At 48.9% G+C, this 21,672-nt stretch overlaps 1 protein-coding gene across 4 annotated transcripts in view; it reads right to left on the bottom strand.

Annotated features, from left to right (window-relative positions):
* Nucleotides 1-21,672, bottom strand: part of LOC115125572 (rho guanine nucleotide exchange factor 1-like) — an 81,285-nt gene that overhangs the window by 12,575 nt on the left and 47,038 nt on the right. For 3 of the 4 annotated variants that reach the window (XM_065007937.1, XM_065007938.1, XM_065007939.1), the window contains 12 exons: nucleotides 16,996-17,148; nucleotides 15,117-15,313; nucleotides 14,816-14,962; nucleotides 7,298-7,377; nucleotides 6,594-6,834; nucleotides 6,409-6,509; nucleotides 6,253-6,327; nucleotides 6,061-6,136; nucleotides 4,916-5,083; nucleotides 4,318-4,405; nucleotides 3,043-3,162; nucleotides 2,699-2,760 (listed from right to left, as the gene is read on the bottom strand). In XM_065007937.1, coding sequence (XP_064864009.1) covers nucleotides 2,699-2,760; nucleotides 3,043-3,162; nucleotides 4,318-4,405; nucleotides 4,916-5,083; nucleotides 6,061-6,136; nucleotides 6,253-6,327; nucleotides 6,409-6,509; nucleotides 6,594-6,834; nucleotides 7,298-7,377; nucleotides 14,816-14,962; nucleotides 15,117-15,313; nucleotides 16,996-17,148 — 1,508 coding nt within the window. The remainder of the gene's footprint in view (nucleotides 1-2,698; nucleotides 2,761-3,042; nucleotides 3,163-4,317; nucleotides 4,406-4,915; nucleotides 5,084-6,060; nucleotides 6,137-6,252; nucleotides 6,328-6,408; nucleotides 6,510-6,593; nucleotides 6,835-7,297; nucleotides 7,378-14,815; nucleotides 14,963-15,116; nucleotides 15,314-16,995; nucleotides 17,149-21,672) is intronic. The other variant, XM_065007941.1, reaches the window with a different exon arrangement.

Genomic DNA, 21,672 nt, shown 5'->3' with positions numbered 1-21,672 from the left:
CAGTCTTGGTAGTAACACAATAACAGTAAAAACACAGGAACAGTCTTGATAGGAACACAGTAACAGTAAAAACACAGGAACAGTCTTGGTAGGAACACAGTAACAGTCTTGGTAGTAATGCAGTAACAGTAAAAACACAGTAACAGTCTTGGTAGTAACACAGTAACAGTCTTGGTAGTAATGCAGTAACAGTAATAACACAGGAACAGTCTTGGTAGGAACACAGTAACAGTAAAAACACAGTAACAGTCTTGGTAGTAATGCAGTAACAGTAATAACACAGGAACAGTCTTGGTAGTAATGCATTAACAGTAATAACACAGGAACAGTCTTGGTAGTAACACAGTAACAGTAAAAACACAGGAACAGTCTTGGTAGTAACACAGTAACAGTAAAAACACAGGAACAGTCTTGGTAGTAACACAGTAACAGTAAAAACACAGGAACAGTCTTGGTAGTAACACAGTAACAGTAAAAACACAGGAACAGTCTTGGTAGTAACACAGTAACAGTAAAAACACAGTAACAGTCTTGGTAGTAACACAGTAACAGTCTTGGTAGTAACACAGTAACAGTAAAAACACAGTAACAGTCTTGGTAGTAACACAGTAACAGTAAAAACACAGTAACAGACTTGGTAGTAACACAGTAACAGTAAAAACACAGTAACAGTCTTGGTAGTAACACAGTAACAGTAAAAACACAGGAACAGTCTTGGAAGTAACACAGTAACAGTAAAAACACAGGAACAGTCTTGGTAGTAACACAGTAACAGTAAAAACACAGGAACAGTCTTGGTAGTAACACAGTAACAGTAAAAACACAGTAACAGTCTTGGTAGTAACACAGTAACAGTACAAATACAGGAACAGTCTTGGTAGGAACACAGTAACAGTAAAAACACAGTAACAGTCTTGGTAGTAACACAGTAACAGTAAAAACACAGTAACAGTCTTGGTAGTAACACAGTAACAGTATTGGTAGTAATGCAGTAACAGTAATAACACAGGAACAGTCTTGGTAGTAACACAGTAACAGTAAAAACACAGGAACAGTCTTGGTAGGAACACAGTAACAGTAAAAACACAGGAACAGTCTTGGTAGGAACACAGTAACAGTCTTGGTAGTAACACAGTAACAGTAAAAACACAGGAACAGTCTTGATAGGAACACAGTAACAGTAAAAACACAGGAACAGTCTTGGTAGGAACACAGTAACAGTCTTGGTAGTAATGCAGTAACAGTAAAAACACAGGAACAGTCTTGGTAGTAACACAGTAACAGTAAAAACACAGTAACAGTCTTGGTAGTAACACAGTAACAGTACAAATACAGGAACAGTCTTGGTAGGAACACAGTAACAGTAAAAACACAGTAACAGTCTTGGTAGTAACACAGTAACAGTAAAAACACAGTAACAGTCTTGGTAGTAACACAGTAACAGTATTGGTAGTAATGCAGTAACAGTAATAACACAGGAACAGTCTTGGTAGTAACACAGTAACAGTAAAAACACAGGAACAGTCTTGGTAGGAACACAGTAACAGTAAAAACACAGGAACAGTCTTGGTAGTAACACAGTAACAGTCTTGGTAGTAACACAGTAACAGTAAAAACACAGTAACAGTCTTGGTAGTAACACAGTAACAGTCTTGGTAGTAACACAGTAACAGTAAAAACACAGTAACAGTCTTGGTAGTAACACAGTAACATTCTTGGTAGTAAAACAATATCAGTCTTGGTAGTAACACAGTAACAGTCTTGGTAGTAACACAGTAACAGTCTTGGTAGTAACACAGTAACAGTCTTGGTAGTAACACAGTAACAGTCTTGGTAGTAACACAGTAACAGTCTTGGTAGTAACACAGTAACAGTCTTGGTAGTAACACAGTAACAGAAAAAACACAGTAACAGTCTTGGTAGTAACACAGGAACAGTAAAAACACAGGAACAGTCTTGGTAGTAACACAGTAACAGTCTTGGTAGTAACACAGTAACAGAAAAAACACAGTAACAGTCTTGGTAGTAACACAGTAACAGTAAAAACACAGGAACAGTCTTGGTAGTAACACAGTAACAGTCTTGGTAGTAACACAGTAACAGTAAAAACACAGTAACAGTCTTGGTAGTAACACAGTAACAGTCTTGGTAGTAACACAGTAACAGTAAAAACACAGTAACAGTCTTGGTAGTAACACAGTAACATTATTGGTAGTAAAACAATATCAGTCTTGGTAGTAACACAGTAACAGTCTTGGTAGTAACACAGTAACAGTCTTGGTAGTAACACAGTAACAGTCTTGGTAGTAACACAGTAACAGAAAAAACACAGTAACAGTCTTGGTAGTAACACAGGAACAGTAAAAACACAGGAACAGTCTTGGTAGTAACACAGTAACAGTCTTGGTAGTAACACAGTAACAGTCTTGGTAGTAACACAGTAACAGAAAAAACACAGTAACAGTCTTGGTAGTAACACAGGAACAGAAAAAAACACAGTAACAGTATTGGTAGTAACACAGTAACAGAAAAAACACAGTAACAGTCTTGGTAGTAACACAGTAACAGTCTTGGTAGTAACACAGTAACAGTCTTGGCAGTAACTAAATAAACATCAGTAATAGCACCATTAACAACGACATTATCAACATCTAGAAGCTCAATGGCTTGAAAGAGGTGCTTTGTTGTCTGTTCTCACCAATGCTGTTTTTCAACAAGACTCCTCCATTTTCAGTGGGGCTGAGAGGGGGTTGAGGAAACCTGAAAGAAAGAGAAAGCGAGAAAGAGAAGGAGAGAAAGAAATGAGATCAGCGGCAGGTAGGCAAGCGGTTAAGAGCGCTGGGCCAGTAACCGAAAGGTCGCTGGTTCAAATCCTCAAGCCGACTACGTGAAAAATCTGTCGATGTACCCTGAGCAAGGCACTTAACCCTAATTGCTCTTTTAAGTCACTCTGGATAAGAGTGTCTGCTAAATGACTAACATGTGATCAGTGCTCAGAGGACTGGCTTATTACAGTGCACACTCAGAGCTGTGTTGACTCACGTGGTGGGGCTGTATGGGTTTCCTCCTCCTCCAGTTAAGATGCTGTTTCCTCTCTTCAGGTCAGATGGAGGTCCTGTCTTCTTCAGCTCATCTACCGCCATCTTGATCACATCTGTCCAGCTTCACACAACAAAGCCACATCACCACTACAGTTGGTGCTTCGTCTTTATCTTCATATCTTCCACCTCTCATCCTCCCTCCCCATAAACCTCTCTCCTCTCCCACACTCACTTCTCCCTCTCCCCTCCCAATCCCCTTCTCTCCCCCACACACTTCTCCCTCTCCCAATCCCCTCCTCGCCTCCCCTCCCAAACACTTCTCTCCCCCTCTCCCCCACTCACTTCTCCCCCCCACTCACTCACTTCTCCCTCTCCCAATCCCCTCCTCGCCTCCCAAACACTTATCTCCCCTCTACCCCACTCACTCACTCCTCCCTCTCCCCCTCCCAATCCCCTTCCCAAACCCTTCTCTCCCCCACTCATTTCTCCCTCCCAATCCTCTCCTCTCCTCTCTTCTCCTCTCCTCTCCTCTCCCCAAACCCTTCTCTCCCTCTCCCACACTCACTTCTCCTCTCCTCTCCTCTCCCCTTCCCAAACCCTTCTCTCTCCCTCTCCCTCTCCCACACTCTCCTCTCCTCTTCCCAAACCCTTCTCTCTCCCTCTCCCACACTCACTTCTCCCTCTCCCAATCCCCTCCTCGCCTCCCCTCCCAAACACTTCTCTCCCCCTCTACCCCACTCACTTCTCCCTCTCCCCCTCCCAAACCCTTCTCTCCCCCACTCACTTCTCCCTCTCCCAATCCCCTCCTCGCCTCCCAAACACTTCTCTCCCCTCTACCCCACTCACTTCTCCCCTCCCCTCCCAATCCCCTTCCCAAACCCTTTTCTCCCCCACTCATTTCTCCCTCCCAATCTCCTCTCCTCTCCCCTTCCCAAACCCTTCTCTCCCTCTCCCACACTCACCTCTCCTCTCCCACACTCACCTCTCCTCTCCCACACTCACCTCTCCTCTCCCACACTCACCTCTCCTCTCCCACTCTCCTCTCCCACACTCACCTCTCCTCTCCCACACTCACCTCTCCTCTCCCACACTCACCTCTCCTCTCCCACACTCACCTCTCCTCTCCCACACTCACCTCACCTCTCCCACACTCACCTCACCTCTCCCACACTCACCTCACCTCTCCTCCTCTCCCCTTCCCAAACCCTTCTCTCTCCCTCTCCCACACTCTCCTCTCCTCTTCCCAAACCCTTCTCTCTCCCTCTCCCACACTCACTTCCTCCTCTCCCCGACAGATTGAGCCACCAGTTCGTAGATCTGAGCCCCGCTGTCCCAGGTGAAGATCACATAGAAAGCCTTACGGTCTGACAGAGGGACAGAAGAGAGGGGGATTGAGATGACATATTCCTGCAAGGTGTGTGTGTGTGTTTGTGCGGTTCCATGTTGATGATGTTATGTTTTCTTGAATACCAAATATGGCAGGTGTTGTTGTTGTGGGGGGAGGCCGGAGACAGATGCTCTTTTTGGAAGTGGGTTGCTCTTTTGACTCTTACATGGACCAGACCCTGTGCTGTCAAGTTTCTGAAATACCAGCCTCTTGAGTCATGCCTGAACAGCCTTTGGCCGTGTACATAAGCTGATAGTGCATGGCCATCAGATTGCAGGACTGCATAGGGAAAAAGGCAAAGCAGCTAGCAAGGTACTGCTCATTGCTCTTTGTCATGGACAGCCTAGCTGTGTGGAGAAGGTGGAGAAGGTATCTTTGACACTACGTGTGTCCATGTATCTGTGAATCTTTGAAATGTTTGAATCCTTCTGGACTGTAATGTGATTTGTGCATTCAAATTAAGTATTTAAAGATGTGCGTGTCTCACCTGTGGCCACCTCTCGGAGGAAGGCAGAGTCTAGTTTGATGATAGGGCTGAGCATCTGCTTGCCCTCCTGAACAGCGATGTTACTCTTACTCTGACACTTCAGCACCATCTTATCATCCTGCTTCTGTAACAGCACCAACAGATCCCCCAGCAACACACACTGCACTTCTGAGAGGGGGCAGGAACAGGGTAGAGAGGAGGAGGAGAGTGGGGCAGGAACAGGGTAGAGAGGAGGAGGAGAGTGGGGCAGGAACAGGGTAGAGAGGAGGAGGAGAGTGGGGCAGGAACAGGGTGGAGAGGAGGAGGAGAGTGGGGCAGGAACAGGGTGGAGAGGAGGAGGAGAGTGGGGCAGGAACAGGGTAGAGAGGAGGAGGAGAGTGGGGCAGGAACAGGATGGAGAGGAGGAGGAGAGTGGGGCAGGAACAGGGTGGAGAGGAGGAGGAGAGTGGGGCAGGAACAGGATGGAGAGGAGAGGAGGAGGAGGAGAGTGGGGCAGGAACAGGGTGGAGAGGAGAGGAGGAGGAGAGTGGGGCAGGAACATGGTGGAGAGGAGAGTGGGGCAGGAACAGGGTGGAGAGGAGAGGAGGAGGAGAGTGGGGCAGGAACAGGGTGGAGAGGAGAGGAGGAGGAGAGTGGGGCAGGAACAGGGTGGAGAGGAGAGGAGGAGGAGAGTGGGGCAGGAACAGGGTGGAGAGGAGAGGAGGAGGAGAGTGGGGCAGGAACAGGGTGGAGAGGAGAGGAGGAGGAGAGTGGGGCAGGAACAGGGTGGAGAGGAGAGGAGGAGGAGGAGAGTGGGGCAGGAACAGGGTGGAGAGGAGAGGAGGAGGAGAGTGGGGCAGGAACAGGGTGGAGAGGAGAGGAGGAGGAGAGTGGGGCAGGAACAGGGTGGAGAGGAGAGGAGGAGGAGAGTGGGGCAGGAACAGGGTGGAGAGGAGAGGAGGAGGAGGAGAGTGGGGCAGGAACAGGGTGGAGAGGAGAGGAGGAGGAGAGTGGGGCAGGAACAGGGTAGAGCGAAGAGGAGGAGGAGAGTGGGGCAGGAAGTAAACAACAGAAGAACAAAAGTTTGGGTTTGTGTAAAATGAAATCAGACAGACGATTGGTTGATACATTAAAACAAACTAATGTTTGTAGAGTTGATAGTGCACCTAAGGTTTTCTCCTTGGTCACTCTCCAGGTCAGAGGCCCCTCATAGATCATCCTTCTCTGGGCCAGGTCAAGGTACTGAGAGAAGAGAACAATAGAGACTGATAAAGAATGAGAGAACGGGACAACTGTAGAAAGGATAGCATGAAGAGCACTGGACCACACTACAAGAAGCCCTCACTATTGTCAGTCACCTTGTACTCCAGGTACAGCTCGTTACTGGGTTTGAGTCCTGAGGTGTCCAGCCTGCGCTGATAGTCTTTCAGGGTCTGGAGGGAGAGAGAAAAACCATTTATACTTTCCCTCAGACACTTATAAGAATAGTAGTAGTTTGAGTGTGTGTGTCTCACCAGCAGGTTCTCCATCTGTTTGACCTCCTCGTTGACGTGGTTGAGGATCTTCCTACAGCACTCTGCACTCTGCTGAATACTCTCCTTCTCCAAGGTGTCCTCTACAGGAATACACACAACACATGTCACAACACACACACTCTCTCTGTTTATCTGAATGTGAACAGGGAAGGACACACACAGACCTGTGCACTTGGCAATGTTTTCCAGCAGTAGGGGGTATTTGGTGAGCCTCTGCATCTCAGTGGGGATGATGTCCTTCAGCTGCAGCCTACGACACTGAGGCCTACTCTCTGCCTCCAGTATGAAGGAGTTGAAACGAGGGTCTTTCTTCTGTCTCATCTTCAGCTGTTCCAGGGCCCACGTCTGGTGACTACAGAACCTAGACGTCAGCTTCTGAAACCACTCACCCTCCGTCCCTCCAAACTAGACAGAGAGAGAAAGTGAGAGAGGGAGAGATTAAAAGCTTTCTTTAGGGATCCATTTCCCTAAGTATCCACTTCATATAAGGGATGAGGGGGTTAGGCTGAGATGGGGTGAGGGGCACAGAGAGAGAGGGGTGAGAGGCACAGAGAGAGAGGGGTGAGGGGCAGAGAGAGAGAGGGGGTGGGGGGGCAGAGAGAGAGAGGGGGTGAGGGGCAGAGGGAGAGAGGGGGTGAGGGGCAGAGGGAGAGAGGGGGTGAGGGGCAGAGAGAGAGGGGGTGAGGGGCAGAGGGAGAGAGGGGGTGAGGGGCAGAGGGAGAGAGGGGGTGAGGGGCAGAGGGAGAGAGGGGTGAGGGGCAGAGGGAGAGAGGGGGTGAGGGGCAGAGGGAGAGAGGGGGTGAGGGGCACAGAGAGAGGGGCTGAGAGGCACAGACAGGGGAGTGATGGAAGGTGACCTGTTCCTTACCCTATTGAGTAACGTGGTTCCGATGGCCTTGACGATGAAATTGTGCTGACGCAGCTTCTTCAGGTGCTCGTAGAAAGCATCTGCACAGAAACACACAGGGAACACAGCGGTTGGACTGGGGTAGACTTATGGTTGGGTTATTATGGTCAGACTGAGGTCAATTTACGGTTGGGACTCCAGTTACACTAGGGTTCATTTACTAGTGATGAGGGGAAATATTGATACAGTTATATATCAGGATATCATTTTGGAAGGTATGCCGTATCATTTTGACAGTATCGCAATATTATTTTTGCGCTAGTAGCACCAAAGTTCCAGTATTTTCCCATCAGATCTTGTTCTCCATCTTCTTTTTAAAAAAGGAACCCATTTGTTTTCAGCACTTATTTCCATGACTGATCAAAACTCCTTTTCTCATGTTTCTTGTCCTTCTGCAGCAGACATATGGTGAGCAGCATGTTTGGAACATGGAATCGCAATAAAATTACAGCATCCAATCGCAATATATATCGTCTGGACACCTAGGCATCGTGGTAACATCGTATCGTGAGGTCTTTGGCAATTCCCCGCCCTACAATTTACAATGGTCAGACTGACTTCAGCCAGTATCAGAACTGTAGAAGTGCTGTTGTCGGGTAACAGTCACTGCCATGCATTGGCAGTCATGTAGTCATACTGTAATTTTGGTTTGTATGTCAGGGGTTAGGCGGTTGTACTGTAGTTGGGGTTACAGTGGCAGTACATTGGTCATGTGGTTGTACTGTAGCGGGGGTTACGGTCGTACTGTAGACGGGGTTACAGTGGCAGTACATTGGTCATGTGGTTGTACTGTAGCGGGGGTTATGGTCGTCCAGTGGCAGTACATTGGTCGTGTGGTTGTACTGTAGCGGGGGTTACGGTCGTCCAGTGGCAGTACGTTGGTCATGTGGTTGTACTGTAGTTGGGGTTACGGTCGTCCAGTGGCAGTACGTTGGTCATGTGGTTGTACTGTAGTTGGGGTTACGGTCGTCCAGTGGCAGTACATTGGTCATGTGGTCGTACTGTAGTTGGGGTTACGGTCGTCCAGTGGCAGTACATTGGTCATGTGGTTGTACTGTAGTTGGGGTTACGGTCGTCCAGTGGCAGTACGTTGGTCATGTGGTTGTACTGTAGTTGGGGTTACGGTCGTCCAGTGGCAGTACATTGGTCATGTGGTTGTACTGTAGCGGGGGTTACGGTCGTCCAGTGGCAGTACGTTGGTCATGTGGTTGTACTGTAGTTGGGGTTATGGTCGTCCAGTGGCAGTACATTGGTCATGTGGTTGTACTGTAGCAGGGGTTATGGTCGTCCAGTGGCAGTACGTTGGTCATGTGGTTGTACTGTAGTTGGGGTTACAGTCGTCCAGTGGCAGTACATTGGTCGTGTGGTTGTACTGTAGTGGGGGTTACGGTCGTCCAGTGGCAGTACATTAGTCATGTGGTTGTACTGTAGTTGGGGTTACGGTCGTCCAGTGGCAGTACGTTGGTCATGTGGTTGTACTGTAGTGGGGGTTACGGTCGTCCAGTGGCAGTACATTGGTCATGTGATTGTACTGTAGCGGGGGTTACGGTCGTCCAGTGGCAGTACATTGGTCATGTGGTTGTACTGTAGCGGGGGTTACGGTCGTCCAGTGGCAGTACATTGGTCATGTGGTTGTACTGTAGTTGGGGTTACGGTCGTCCAGTGGCAGTACATTGGTCATGTGGTTGTGCTGTAGCGGGGGTTACGGTCGTCCAGTGGCAGTACATTGGTCATGTGGTTGTACTGTAGCCGGGGTTACGGTCGTCCAGTGGCAGTACATTGGTCATGTGGTTGTACTGTAGTTGGGGTTATGGTCGTCCAGTGGCTGTACGTTGGTCATGTGGTTGTACTGTAGTTGGGGTTACGGTCGTCCAGTGGCAGTACATTGGTCATGTGGTTGTACTGTAGTTGGGGTTACGGTCGTCCAGTGGCAGTACATTAGTCATGTGGTTGTACTGTAGTTGGGGTTGTCGTCCAGTGGCAGTACATTGGTCATGTGGTTGTACTGTAGCGGGGTTACGGTCGTCCAGTGGCAGTACGTTGGTCATGTGGTTGTACTGTAGTTGGGGTTACGGTCGTCCAGTGGCAGTACATTGGTCATGTGGTTGTACTGTAGTTGGGGTTACGGTCGTCCAGTGGCAGTACATTGGTCATGTGGTTGTACTGTAGCGGGGGTTATGGTCGTCCAGTGGCAGTACATTGGTCATGTGGTTGTACTGTAGTTGGGGTTACGGTCGTCCAGTGGCAGTACATTGGTCATGTGGTTGTACTGTAGTTGGGGTTACGGTCGTCCAGTGGCAGTACATTAGTCATGTGGTTGTACTGTAGTTGGGGTTACGGTCGTCCAGTGGCAGTACATTGGTCATGTGGTTGTACTGTAGCGGGGATTATGGTCGTACTGTAGTCGGGGTTACAGTGGCAGTACATTGGTCATGTGGTTGTACTGTAGTTGGGGTTACGGTCGTACTGTAGACGGGTTACAGTGGCAGTACATTGGTCATGTGGTTGTACTGGCGGGGGTTACGGTCGTCCAGTGGCAGTACATTGGTCATGTGGTTGTACTGTAGCGGGGTTACGGTCGTCCAGTGGCAGTACGTTGGTCATGTGGTTGTACTGTAGTTGGGGTTACGGTCGCCCAGTGGCAGTACATTGGTCATGTGGTTGTACTGTAGTTGGGGTTACGGTCGTCCAGTGGCAGTACGTTGGTCATGTGGTTGTACTGTAGTTGGGGTTACGGTCGTCCAGTGGCAGTACATTGGTCATGTGGTTGTACTGTAGTTGGGGTTACGGTCGTCCAGTGGCAGTACGTTGGTCATGTGGTTGTACTGTAGTTGGGGTTACGGTCGTCCAGTGGCAGTACGTTGGTCATGTGGTTGTACTGTAGCGGGGTTACGGTCGTCCAGTGGCAGTACACGTTGGTCATGTGGTTGTACTGTAGTTGGGGTTATGGGTCCAGTGGCAGTACATTGGTCGTGTGGTTGTACTGTAGCGGGGTTACGGTCGTCCAGTGGCAGTATTGGTCATGTGGTTGTACTGTAGTTGGGGTTACGGTCGTCCAGTGGCAGTACATTGGTCATGTGGTTACTGTAGTTGGGGTTACAGTCCAGTGGCATTGGTCATGTGGTTGTACTGTAGTTGGGGTTACGGTCGTCCAGTGGCAGTACGTTGGTCATGTGGTTGTACTGTAGCGGGGGTTACGGTCGTCCAGTGGCAGTACGTTGGTCATGTGGTTGTACTGTAGTTGGGGTTATGGTCGTCCAGTGGCAGTACATTGGTCATGTGGTTGTACTGTAGCGGGGGTTATGGTCGTCCAGTGGCAGTACATTGGTCATGTGGTTGTACTGTAGCGGGGGTTATGGTCGTCCAGTGGCAGTACATTGGTCATGTGGTTGTACTGTAGCGGGGGTTATGGTCGTCCAGTGGCAGTACATTGGTCGTGTGGTTGTACTGTAGCGGGGGTTACGGTCGTCCAGTGGCAGTACGTTGGTCATGTGGTTGTACTGTAGTTGGGGTTACGGTCGTCCAGTGGCAGTACGTTGGTCATGTGGTTGTACTGTAGTTGGGGTTACGGTCGTCCAGTGGCAGTACATTGGTCATGTGGTCGTACTGTAGTTGGGGTTACGGTCGTCCAGTGGCAGTACATTGGTCATGTGGTTGTACTGTAGTTGGGGTTACGGTCGTCCAGTGGCAGTACGTTGGTCATGTGGTTGTACTGTAGTTGGGGTTACGGTCGTCCAGTGGCAGTACATTGGTCATGTGGTTGTACTGTAGCGGGGGTTACGGTCGTCCAGTGGCAGTACGTTGGTCATGTGGTTGTACTGTAGTTGGGGTTATGGTCGTCCAGTGGCAGTACATTGGTCATGTGGTTGTACTGTAGCAGGGGTTATGGTCGTCCAGTGGCAGTACGTTGGTCATGTGGTTGTACTGTAGTTGGGGTTACGGTCGTCCAGTGGCAGTACATTGGTCGTGTGGTTGTACTGTAGCGGGGGTTACGGTCGTCCAGTGGCAGTACATTGGTCATGTGGTTGTACTGTAGTTGGGGTTACGGTCGTCCAGTGGCAGTACGTTGGTCATGTGGTTGTACTGTAGTGGGGGTTACGGTCGTCCAGTGGCAGTACATTGGTCATGTGGTTGTACTGTAGCGGGGGTTACGGTCGTCCAGTGGCAGTACATTGGTCATGTGGTTGTACTGTAGTGGGGGTTACGGTCGTCCAGTGGCAGTACATTAGTCATGTGGTTGTACTGTAGTTGGGGTTACGGTCGTCCAGTGGCAGTACGTTGGTCATGTGGTTGTACTGTAGTGGGGGTTACGGTCGTCCAGTGGCAGTACATTGGTCATGTGATTGTACTGTAGTTGGGGTTACAGTCGTCCAGTGGCAGTACATTGGTCGTGTGGTTGTACTGTAGCGGGGGTTACGGTCGTCCAGTGGCAGTACATTGGTCATGTGGTTGTACTGTAGTTGGGGTTACGGTCGTCCAGTGGCAGTACGTTGGTCATGTGGTTGTACTGTAGTGGGGGTTACGGTCGTCCAGTGGCAGTACATTGGTCATGTGGTTGGTAGCGGGGGTTACGGTACTCCAGTGGCAGTACATTGGGGTTGTACTGTAGTGGGGGTTACGGTCGTCCAGTGGCAGTACATTGGTCATGTGGTTGTACTGTAGTTGGGGTTACGGTCGTCCAGTGGCAGTACGTTGGTCATGTGGTTGTACTGTAGTGGGGGTTACGGTCGTCCAGTGGCAGTACATTGGTCATGTGGTTGTACTGTAGCCGGGGTTACGGTCGTCCAGTGGCAGTACATTGGTCATGTGGTTGTACTGTAGTTGGGGTTATGGTCGTCCAGTGGCTGTACGTTGGTCATGTGGTTGTACTGTAGTTGGGGTTACGGTCGTCCAGTGGCAGTACATTGGTCACGTGGTTGTACTGTAGTTGGGGTTACGGTCGTCCAGTGGCAGTACATTAGTCATGTGGTTGTACTGTAGTTGGGGTTACGGTCGTCCAGTGGCAGTACATTGGTCATGTGGTTGTACTGTAGCGGGGGTTACGGTCGTCCAGTGGCAGTACGTTGGTCATGTGGTTGTACTGTAGTTGGGGTTACGGTCGTCCAGTGGCAGTACATTGGTCATGTGGTTGTACTGTAGTTGGGGTTACGGTCGTCCAGTGGCAGTACATTGGTCATGTGGTTGTACTGTAGTCCAGTGGCAGTACATTGGTCATGTGGTTGTACTGTAGTTGGGGTTACGGTCGTCCAGTGGCAGTACATTGGTCATGTGGTTGTACTGTAGTTGGGGTTACGGTCGTCCAGTGGCAGTACATTAGTCATGTGGTTGTACTGTAGTTGGGGTTACGGTCGTCCAGTGGCAGTACATTGGTCATGTGGTTGTACTGTAGCGGGGATTATGGTCGTACTGTAGTCGGGGTTACAGTGGCAGTACATTGGTCATGTGGTTGTACTGTAGCGGGGGTTACGGTCGTACTGTAGACGGGGTTACAGTGGCAGTACATTGGTCATGTGGTTGTACTGTAGCGGGGGTTACGGTCGTCCAGTGGCAGTACATTGGTCATGTGGTTGTACTGTAGCGGGGGTTACGGTCGTCCAGTGGCAGTACGTTGGTCATGTGGTTGTACTGTAGTTGGGGTTACGGTCGTCCAGTGGCAGTACGTTGGTCATGTGGTTGTACTGTAGTTGGGGTTACGGTCGTCCAGTGGCAGTACATTGGTCATGTGGTTGTACTGTAGTTGGGGTTACGGTCGTCCAGTGGCAGTACATTGGTCATGTGGTTGTACTGTAGTTGGGGTTACGGTCGTCCAGTGGCAGTACGTTGGTCATGTGGTTGTACTGTAGTTGGGGTTACGGTCGTCCAGTGGCAGTACGTTGGTCATGTGGTTGTACTGTAGCGGGGGTTACGGTCGTCCAGTGGCAGTACGTTGGTCATGTGGTTGTACTGTAGTTGGGGTTATGGTCGTCCAGTGGCAGTACATTGGTCGTGTGGTTGTACTGTAGCGGGGGTTACGGTCGTCCAGTGGCAGTACGTTGGTCATGTGGTTGTACTGTAGTTGGGGTTACGGTCGTCCAGTGGCAGTACATTGGTCGTGTGGTCGTACTGTAGTTGGGGTTACGGTCGTCCAGTGGCAGTACGTTGGTCATGTGGTTGTACTGTAGTTGGGGTTATGGTCGTCCAGTGGCAGTACATTGGTCATGTGGTTGTACTGTAGCGGGGGTTATGGTCGTCCAGTGGCAGTACATTGGTCATGTGGTTGTACTGTAGCGGGGGTTATGGTCGTCCAGTGGCAGTACATTGGTCATGTGGTTGTACTGTAGCGGGGGTTACGGTCGTCCAGTGGCAGTACATTGGTCGTGTGGTTGTACTGTAGCGGGGGTTACGGTCGTCCAGTGGCAGTACGTTGGTCATGTGGTTGTACTGTAGTTGGGGTTACGGTCGTCCAGTGGCAGTACGTTGGTCATGTGGTTGTACTGTAGTTGGGGTTACGGTCGTCCAGTGGCAGTACATTGGTCATGTGGTCGTACTGTAGTTGGGGTTACGGTGTCCAGTGGCAGTACATTGGTCATGTGGTTGTACTGTAGTTGGGGTTACGGTCGTCCAGTGGCAGTACGTTGGTCATGTGGTTGTACTGTAGTTGGGGTTACGGTCGTCCAGTGGCAGTACATTGGTCATGTGGTTGTACTGTAGTTGGGGTTACGGTCGTCCAGTGGCAGTACGTTGGTCATGTGGTTGTACTGTAGTTGGGGTTATGGTCGTCCAGTGGCAGTACATTGGTCATGTGGTTGTACTGTACTTGGGGTTACGGTCGTCCAGTGGCAGTACATTAGTCATGTGGTTATACTGTAGTTGGGGTTACGGTCGTCCAGTGGCAGTACATTGGTCATGTGGTTGTACTGTAGCGGGGTTACGGTCGTCCAGTGGCAGTACATTGGTCATGTGGTTGTACTGTAGTTGGGGTTACGGTCGTCCAGTGGCAGTACGTTGGTCATGTGGTTGTACTGTAGTGGGGGTTACGGTCGTCCAGTGGCAGTACATTGGTCATGTGGTTGTACTGTAGCGGGGGTTACGGTCGTCCAGTGGCAGTACATTGGTCATGTGGTTGTACTGTAGTGGGGTTACGGTCGTCCAGTGGCAGTACATTAGTCATGTGGTTGTACTGTAGTTGGGGTTACGGTCGTCCAGTGGCAGTACGTTGGTCATGTGGTTGTACTGTAGTGGGGGTTACGGTCGTCCAGTGGCAGTACATTGGTCATGTGATTGTACTGTAGCGGGGGTTACGGTCGTCCAGTGGCAGTACATTGGTCATGTGGTTGTACTGTAGCGGGGGTTACGGTCGTCCAGTGGCAGTACATTGGTCATGTGGTTGTACTGTAGTTGGGGTTACGGTCGTCCAGTGGCAGTACATTGGTCATGTGGTTGTACTGTAGCGGGGGTTATGGTGATACTACGGTCAAGCAGTGGTGGAACCGTACTCACAGTGCATGTCTATGATCTCGTCCAGGCTGGGGAAGATGGTGGCCAGCTCTGTGGCGGTCATGAGTTCCTCTCTCTCCAGAGGCTTCCAGAACACTGTCTGCAGAACACTCAGCATGCGCACATGGGCGTGCTCTGTCGCAAACAACTCTGAGAGAGAGAAAGAGAGAGAGAGAGAGAGAGATTCCTCTAGGGCCAATTCATTCTCAATATTTTGCATCAGATGAGTAGCAGCTCAATGTTACACCTCAATTACTTCTAATGGATCCCTCCATCCCCCACCCCTCCCCCCGTCCCTCCTCACCGTTGATGACCTCCTGCCGCTTGGTCTCCTTCTTGCTGAGGTCTTTGAGGGTGTCTGGGGGGGTGTGTTCTCTCCAGTTGGGCGGGTCCTGCTCCAGCTCCAGGAGGCGAGGGTCCTGTTCCTCCTGCTGGGGGGTGGGGCCAGAGAGGGAAAGACCTGGGAGCACACCCTCGGGCAGTAACACCCCTTCATCAACACTGATAGAAGAGAGGAGGACAGAGGAGCAGGAGAGGGGCAGGTATAAGGGTATGGGGATAAAGGGTATGGGCGATATTATGAAAAGAGTCTAACGCGAAGCTAGAAAACCTGCTTGGGTTGAGAAGCACTTGGATTGGGACATTACGCTATTGGCTGATTCAAAGTCTACATAATCCACACACAGCACTAACATTACACGTAGTTACAGTTAGTACTGTAGCCCTGACTAAGAAAATAACTCCGGCTCTGACCCTCCTCCTCCAGTCAAGCTGTGTCACTCAGCATGGATCTCTTCCTGTCTTAATGAAGCTGCTGGGGACACAGTGGAAGAAGCTTCCATTCACTCTCACTCAGCCTTTCTGTCTTACAGTCAGACATCAGAAAGTCAGTAAAGCAAAGTTAGTTGGGCAGTAATATCAGCCTGTCCATGAGTCTATCAGCCTGTCCATCAGTTACTATAGTCAGTCAGTCTGCCTGTCCATCAGTTACTATAGTCAGTCAGTCAGCCTGTCCATCAGTTACTATAGTCAGTCAGTCAGCCTGTCCATCAGTTACTATAGTCAGTCAGTCAGCCCGTCCATCAGTTACTATAGTCAGTCAGTCTGCCTGTCCATCAGTTACTATAGTCAGTCAGTCTGCCTGTCCATCAGTTACTATACTATAGTCAGTCAATCTGCCTGTCCATCAGTTACTATAGTCAGTCTGCCTGTCCATCAGTTACTATAGTCAGTCAGTCTGGCTGTCCGTCCATCAGTTAGTAGTCATTCAGTCAGTCTGTCCGTCCATCAGTTAGTATAGTCAGTCAGTCAGCCTGTCTGTCAGTTAGTATAATCAGTCAGTCAGCCTGCCTTCCTGTCCATCAATTAGTATAGTCAGTCAGTCAGTCTGCCTGCCTATCCATCAGTTAGTGTAGTCAGTCAGTCAGTCAGTCTGCTTGTCCATCAGTTAGTATAGTCAGTCAGTCAGCCTGCCTGTCCATTAGTTAGTATAGTCAGTCAGTCTGCTTGTCCATCAGTTAGTATAATCAGTCAGTCTGCTTGTCCATTAGTTAGTATAGTCAGTCAGTCAGCCTGCCTGTCCATCAGTTAGTATAGGCAGTCTGCCTGACCATCAGTTAGTATAGTCAGTCTGCCAGACTGACCATCAGTTAGTATAGTCAGTCATTCAGCCTTCCCGTCCATCAGTTAGTATAGTCAGTCAGTCAGCCTGTACATCAGTTAGTATAGTCAGTCAGTCTGCCTGACCATCAGTTAGTATAGTCAGTCAGTCAGTCTGCCTGACCATCAGTTAGTATAGTCAGCCAGTCTGCTTGAAAATCAGTTAGTATAGTCAGTCTGCCTGCCTGTCCATCAGTTAGTATAGTCAGTCAGTCCGTCCATCAGTAGTAACCAGTCAGTCTGCCTGCCTGTCCATCAGTTAGTATAGTCAACCATAGTCAACCGGAAGGTTGCAAGTTCAAACCCCCGAGCTGACAAGGTACAAATCTGTCGTTCTGCCCCTGAACAGGCAGTTAACCCACTGTTCCTAGGCCGTAATTGAAAATAAGAATTTGTTCTTAACTGACTTGTCTAGTTAAATAAAGGTAAAATAAAAATAAAATAAAATCAGTGACTCTGTCCATCTGTGGCTGTGCTCCTCTCTCTCCCCCTGTGAGAGAAGGGGGGGTAGGGGTCTGCCTTACGAGGGGTGGGGAGAGGTCGGGGAGGAGTGTGCTGCCGTGGCGGCGGCTTGCAGGTCCACGTCGCTACGGGAACGCGACTGTTTGGCCCGGGAGGAGCCACGGCGACGGGAGGAATGTCTGTCCACACGAGCACTCTCACTGCGTCCTACACGCCTGGGGAGGGAGGTAGGGAGGGAGGAGGAGAGTACATCGAGGGAAGGGAGAGAGGAGAGCGAGAGGAGAGCCAGTGGGTGGGAAAAATACAAGGAGGATGGTAGTAGGGGAGGCAGGGAAGGAAGTAGAGAGACAGACGGAGTGAGGAGTACAGGAACCACAAGAAAATGGTCCAAAACACCAACCAAAAAGTACAGAGTGGAACAACAAAGACAGGGGAGATATTAGGATAAAGTGGATCCAAGCAGGAGAACCATTACAGAGGAAGTCAATGTGATGTCAAAGGAATGTAGAGGATCAAAAGAAAAGCACACAGAGATGTGACAGAGAATGGATGGTTAGACTCAGGAGCATAGAGACACTCCACACAGTCCTGGGTTACTGCTTAATGACTAGCCCTATCAGAAACACATTGGAAGCAGAGACACTCCACACAGTCCTGGGTTACTGCTTAATGACTAGCCCTATTAGAAACACATTGGAAGCAGAGACACTCCACACAGTCCTGGGTTACTGCTTAATGACTAGCCCTATCAGAAACACTCCACACAGTCCTGGGTTACTGCTTAATGACTAGCCCTATTAGAAACACATTGGAAACAGAGACACTCCACACAGTCCTGGGTTACTGCTTAATGACTAGCCCTATTAGAAACACATTGGAAACAGAGACACTCCACACAGTCCTGGGTTACTGCTTAATGACTAGCCCTATTAGAAACACATTGGAAACAGAGACACTCCACACAGTCCTGGGTTACTGCTTAATGACTAGCCCTATTAGAAACACATTGGAAGCAGAGACACTCCACACAGTCCTGGGTTACTGCTTAATGACTAGCCCTATTAGAAACACATTGGAAACAGAGACACTCCACACAGTCCTGGGTTACTGCTTAATGACTAGCCCTATTAGAAACACATTGGAAGCAGAGACACTCCACACAGTCCTGGGTTACTGCTTAATGACTAGCCCTATTAGAAACACATTGGAAACAGAGACACTCCACACAGTCCTGGGTTACTGCTTAATGACTAGCCCTATTAGAAACACATTGGAAGCAGAGACACTCCACACAGTCCTGGGTTACTGCTTAATGACTAGCCCTATTAGAAACACATTGGAAGCAGAGACACTCCACACAGTCCTGGGTTACTGCTTAATGACTAGCCCTATTAGAAACACATTGGAAACAGAGACACTCCACACAGTCCTGGGTTACTGCTTAATGACTAGCCCTATTAGAAACACATTGGAAGCAGAGACACTCCACACAGTCCTGGGTTACTGCTTAATGACTAGCCCTATTAGAAACACATTGGAAACAGAGACACTCCACACAGTCCTGGGTTACTGCTTAATTAATGACTAGACACTCCCCTATTATGAAACACATTGGAACACAGAGACACTCCACACAGTCCTGGGTTACTGCTTAATGACTAGCCCTATTAGAAACACATTGGAAACAGAGACACTCCACACAGTCCTGGGTTACTGCTTAATGACTAGCCCTATTAGAAACACATTGGAAACAGAGACACTCCACACAGTCCTGGGTTACTGCTTAATGACTAGCCCTATTAGAAACACATTGGAAGCAGAGACAAACACTGGGTTATTGACTAGCCCTAAGAAACACATTGGAAGCAGAGACACTCCACACAGTCCTGGGTTACTGCTTAATGACTAGCCCTATTAGAAACACATTGGAAGCAGAGACACTCCACACAGTCCTGGGTTACTGCTTAATGACTAGCCCTATTAGAAACACATTGGAAGCAGAGACACTCCACACAGTCCTGGGTTACTGCCCTTAGAAACACATTGACTAGCCCTATTAGAAACACATTGGAAGCAGAGACACTCCACACAGTCCTGGGTTACTGCTTAATGACTAGCCCTATTAGAAACACATTGGAAGCAGAGACACTCCACACAGTCCTGGGTTACTGCTTAATGACTAGCCCTATTAGAAACACATTGGAAGCAGAAACACAGTTGGCTTAATGAAGCCCTATTAGAAACACAGAAGCAGAGACACTCACACAGTCCTGGGTTACTGCTTAATGACTAGCCCTATTAGAAACACATTGGAAGCAGAGACACTCCACACAGTCCTGGGTTACTGCTTAATGACTGCCCTATTAGAAACACATTGGAAGCAGAGACACTCCACACAGTCCTGGGTTACTGCTTAATGACTAGCCCTATTAGAAACACATTGGAAGCAGAGACACTCCACACAGTCCTGGGTTACTGCTATAATGACTAGCCCTATTAGAAACACATTGGAAGCAGAGACACTCCACACAGTCCTGGGTTACTGCTTAATGACTAGCCCTATTAGAAACACATTGGAAGCAGAGACACTCCACAGTCCTGGGTTACCTAATGACTAGCCCTATTAGAAACACATTGGAAGCAGAGACACTCCACACAGTCCTGGGTTACTGCTTAATGACTAGCCCTATTAGAAACACATTGGAAGCAGAGACACTCCACACAGTCCTGGGTTACTGCTTAATGACTAGCCCTATTAGAAACACATTGCAGAGAAGCAGAGACACTCCACACAGTCCTGGGTTACTGCTTAATGACTAGCCCTATTAGAAACACATTGGAAGCAGAGACACTCCACACAGTCCTGGGTTACTGCTTAATGACTAGCCCTATTAGAAACACATTGGAAGCAGAGACACTCCACACAGTCCTGGGTTACTGTAATGACTAGACAGCCCTATTAGAAACACATTGGAAGCAGAGACACTCCACACAGTCCTGGGTTACTGCTTAATGACTAGCCCTATTAGAAACACATTGGAAGCAGAGACACTCCACAGTCCTGGGTTACTGCTTAATGACTAGCCCTATTAGAAACACATTGGAAGCAGAGACACTCCACACAGTCCTGGGTTACTGCTTAATGACTAGCCCTATTAGAAACACATTGGAAGCAGAGACACTCCACACAGTCCTGGGTTACTGCTTAATGACTAGCCCTATTAGAAACACATTGGAAGCAGAGACACTCCACACAGTCCTGGGTTACTGCTTAATGACTAGCCCTATTAGAAACACATTGGAAACAGAGACACTCCACACAGTCCTGGGTTACTGCTTAATGACTAGCCCTATCAGAAACACATTGGAAGCAGACACAGTCCTGGGTTACTGCTTAATGACTAGCCCTATCAGAAACACATTGGAAGCAGAGACACTCCACACAGTCCTGGGTTACTGCTTAATGACTAGCCCTATTAGAAACACATTGGAAGCAGAGACACTCCACACAGTCCTGGGTTACTGCTTAATGACTAGCCCTATTAGAAACACATTGGAAGCAGAGACACTCCACACAGTCCTGGGTTACTGCTTAATGACTAGCCCTATTAGAAACACATTGGAAGCAGAGACACTCCACACAGTCCTGGGTTACTGCTTAATGACTAGCCCTATTAGAAACACATTGGAAGCAGAGACACTCCACACAGTCCTGGGTTACTGCTTAATGACTAGCCCTATTAGAAACACATTGGAAGCAGAGACACTCCACACAGTCCTGGGTTACTGCTTAATGACTAGCCCTATTAGAAACACATTGGAAGCAGAGACACTCCACACAGTCCTGGGTTACTGCTTAATGACTAGCCCTATTAGAAACACATTGGAAGCAGAGACACTCCACACAGTCCTGGGTTACTGCTTAATGACTAGCCCTATTAGAAACACATTGGAAGCAGAGACACTCCACACAGTCCTGGGTTACTGCTTAATGACTAGCCCTATTAGAAACACATTGGAAGCAGAGACACTCCACACAGTCCTGGGTTACTGCTTAATGACTAGCCCTATAGAAACACATTGGAAGCAGAGACACTCCACACAGTCCTGGGTTACTGCTTAATGACTAGCCCTATTAGAAACACATTGGAAGCAGAGACACTCCACACAGTCCTGGGTTACTGCTTAATGACTAGCCCTATTAGAAACACATTGGAAGCAGAGACACTCCACACAGTCCTGGGTTACTGCTTAATGACTAGCCCTATCGAAACAGACACTCCACACAGTCCTGGGTTACTGCTTAATGACTAGCCCTATCAGAAACACATTGGAAGCAGAGACACTCCACACAGTCCTGGGTTACTGCTTAATGACTAGCCCTATCAGAAACACATTGGAAGCAGAGACACTCCACACAGTCCTGGGTTACTGCTTAATGACTAGCCCTATCAGAAACACATTGGAAGCAGAGACACTCCACACAGTCCTGGGTTACTGCTTAATGACTAGCCCTATTAGAAACACATTGGAAGCAGAGACACTCCACACAGTCCTGGGTTACTGCTTAATGACTAGCCCTATCAGAAACACATTGGAAGCAGAGACACTCCACACAGTCCTGGGTTACTGCTTAATGACTAGCCCTATTAGAAACACATTGGAAGCAGAGACACTCCACACAGTCCTGGGTTACTGCTTAATGACTAGCCCTATTAGAAACACAGAAACACATTGGA

This window comes from Oncorhynchus nerka, linkage group LG3 (assembly GCF_034236695.1).
Source record: "Oncorhynchus nerka isolate Pitt River linkage group LG3, Oner_Uvic_2.0, whole genome shotgun sequence".
In the NCBI taxonomy this organism is placed as follows: Eukaryota; Metazoa; Chordata; class Actinopteri; order Salmoniformes; family Salmonidae; genus Oncorhynchus; species Oncorhynchus nerka.
This window is presented reverse-complemented; position numbering and strand designations above follow the sequence as displayed.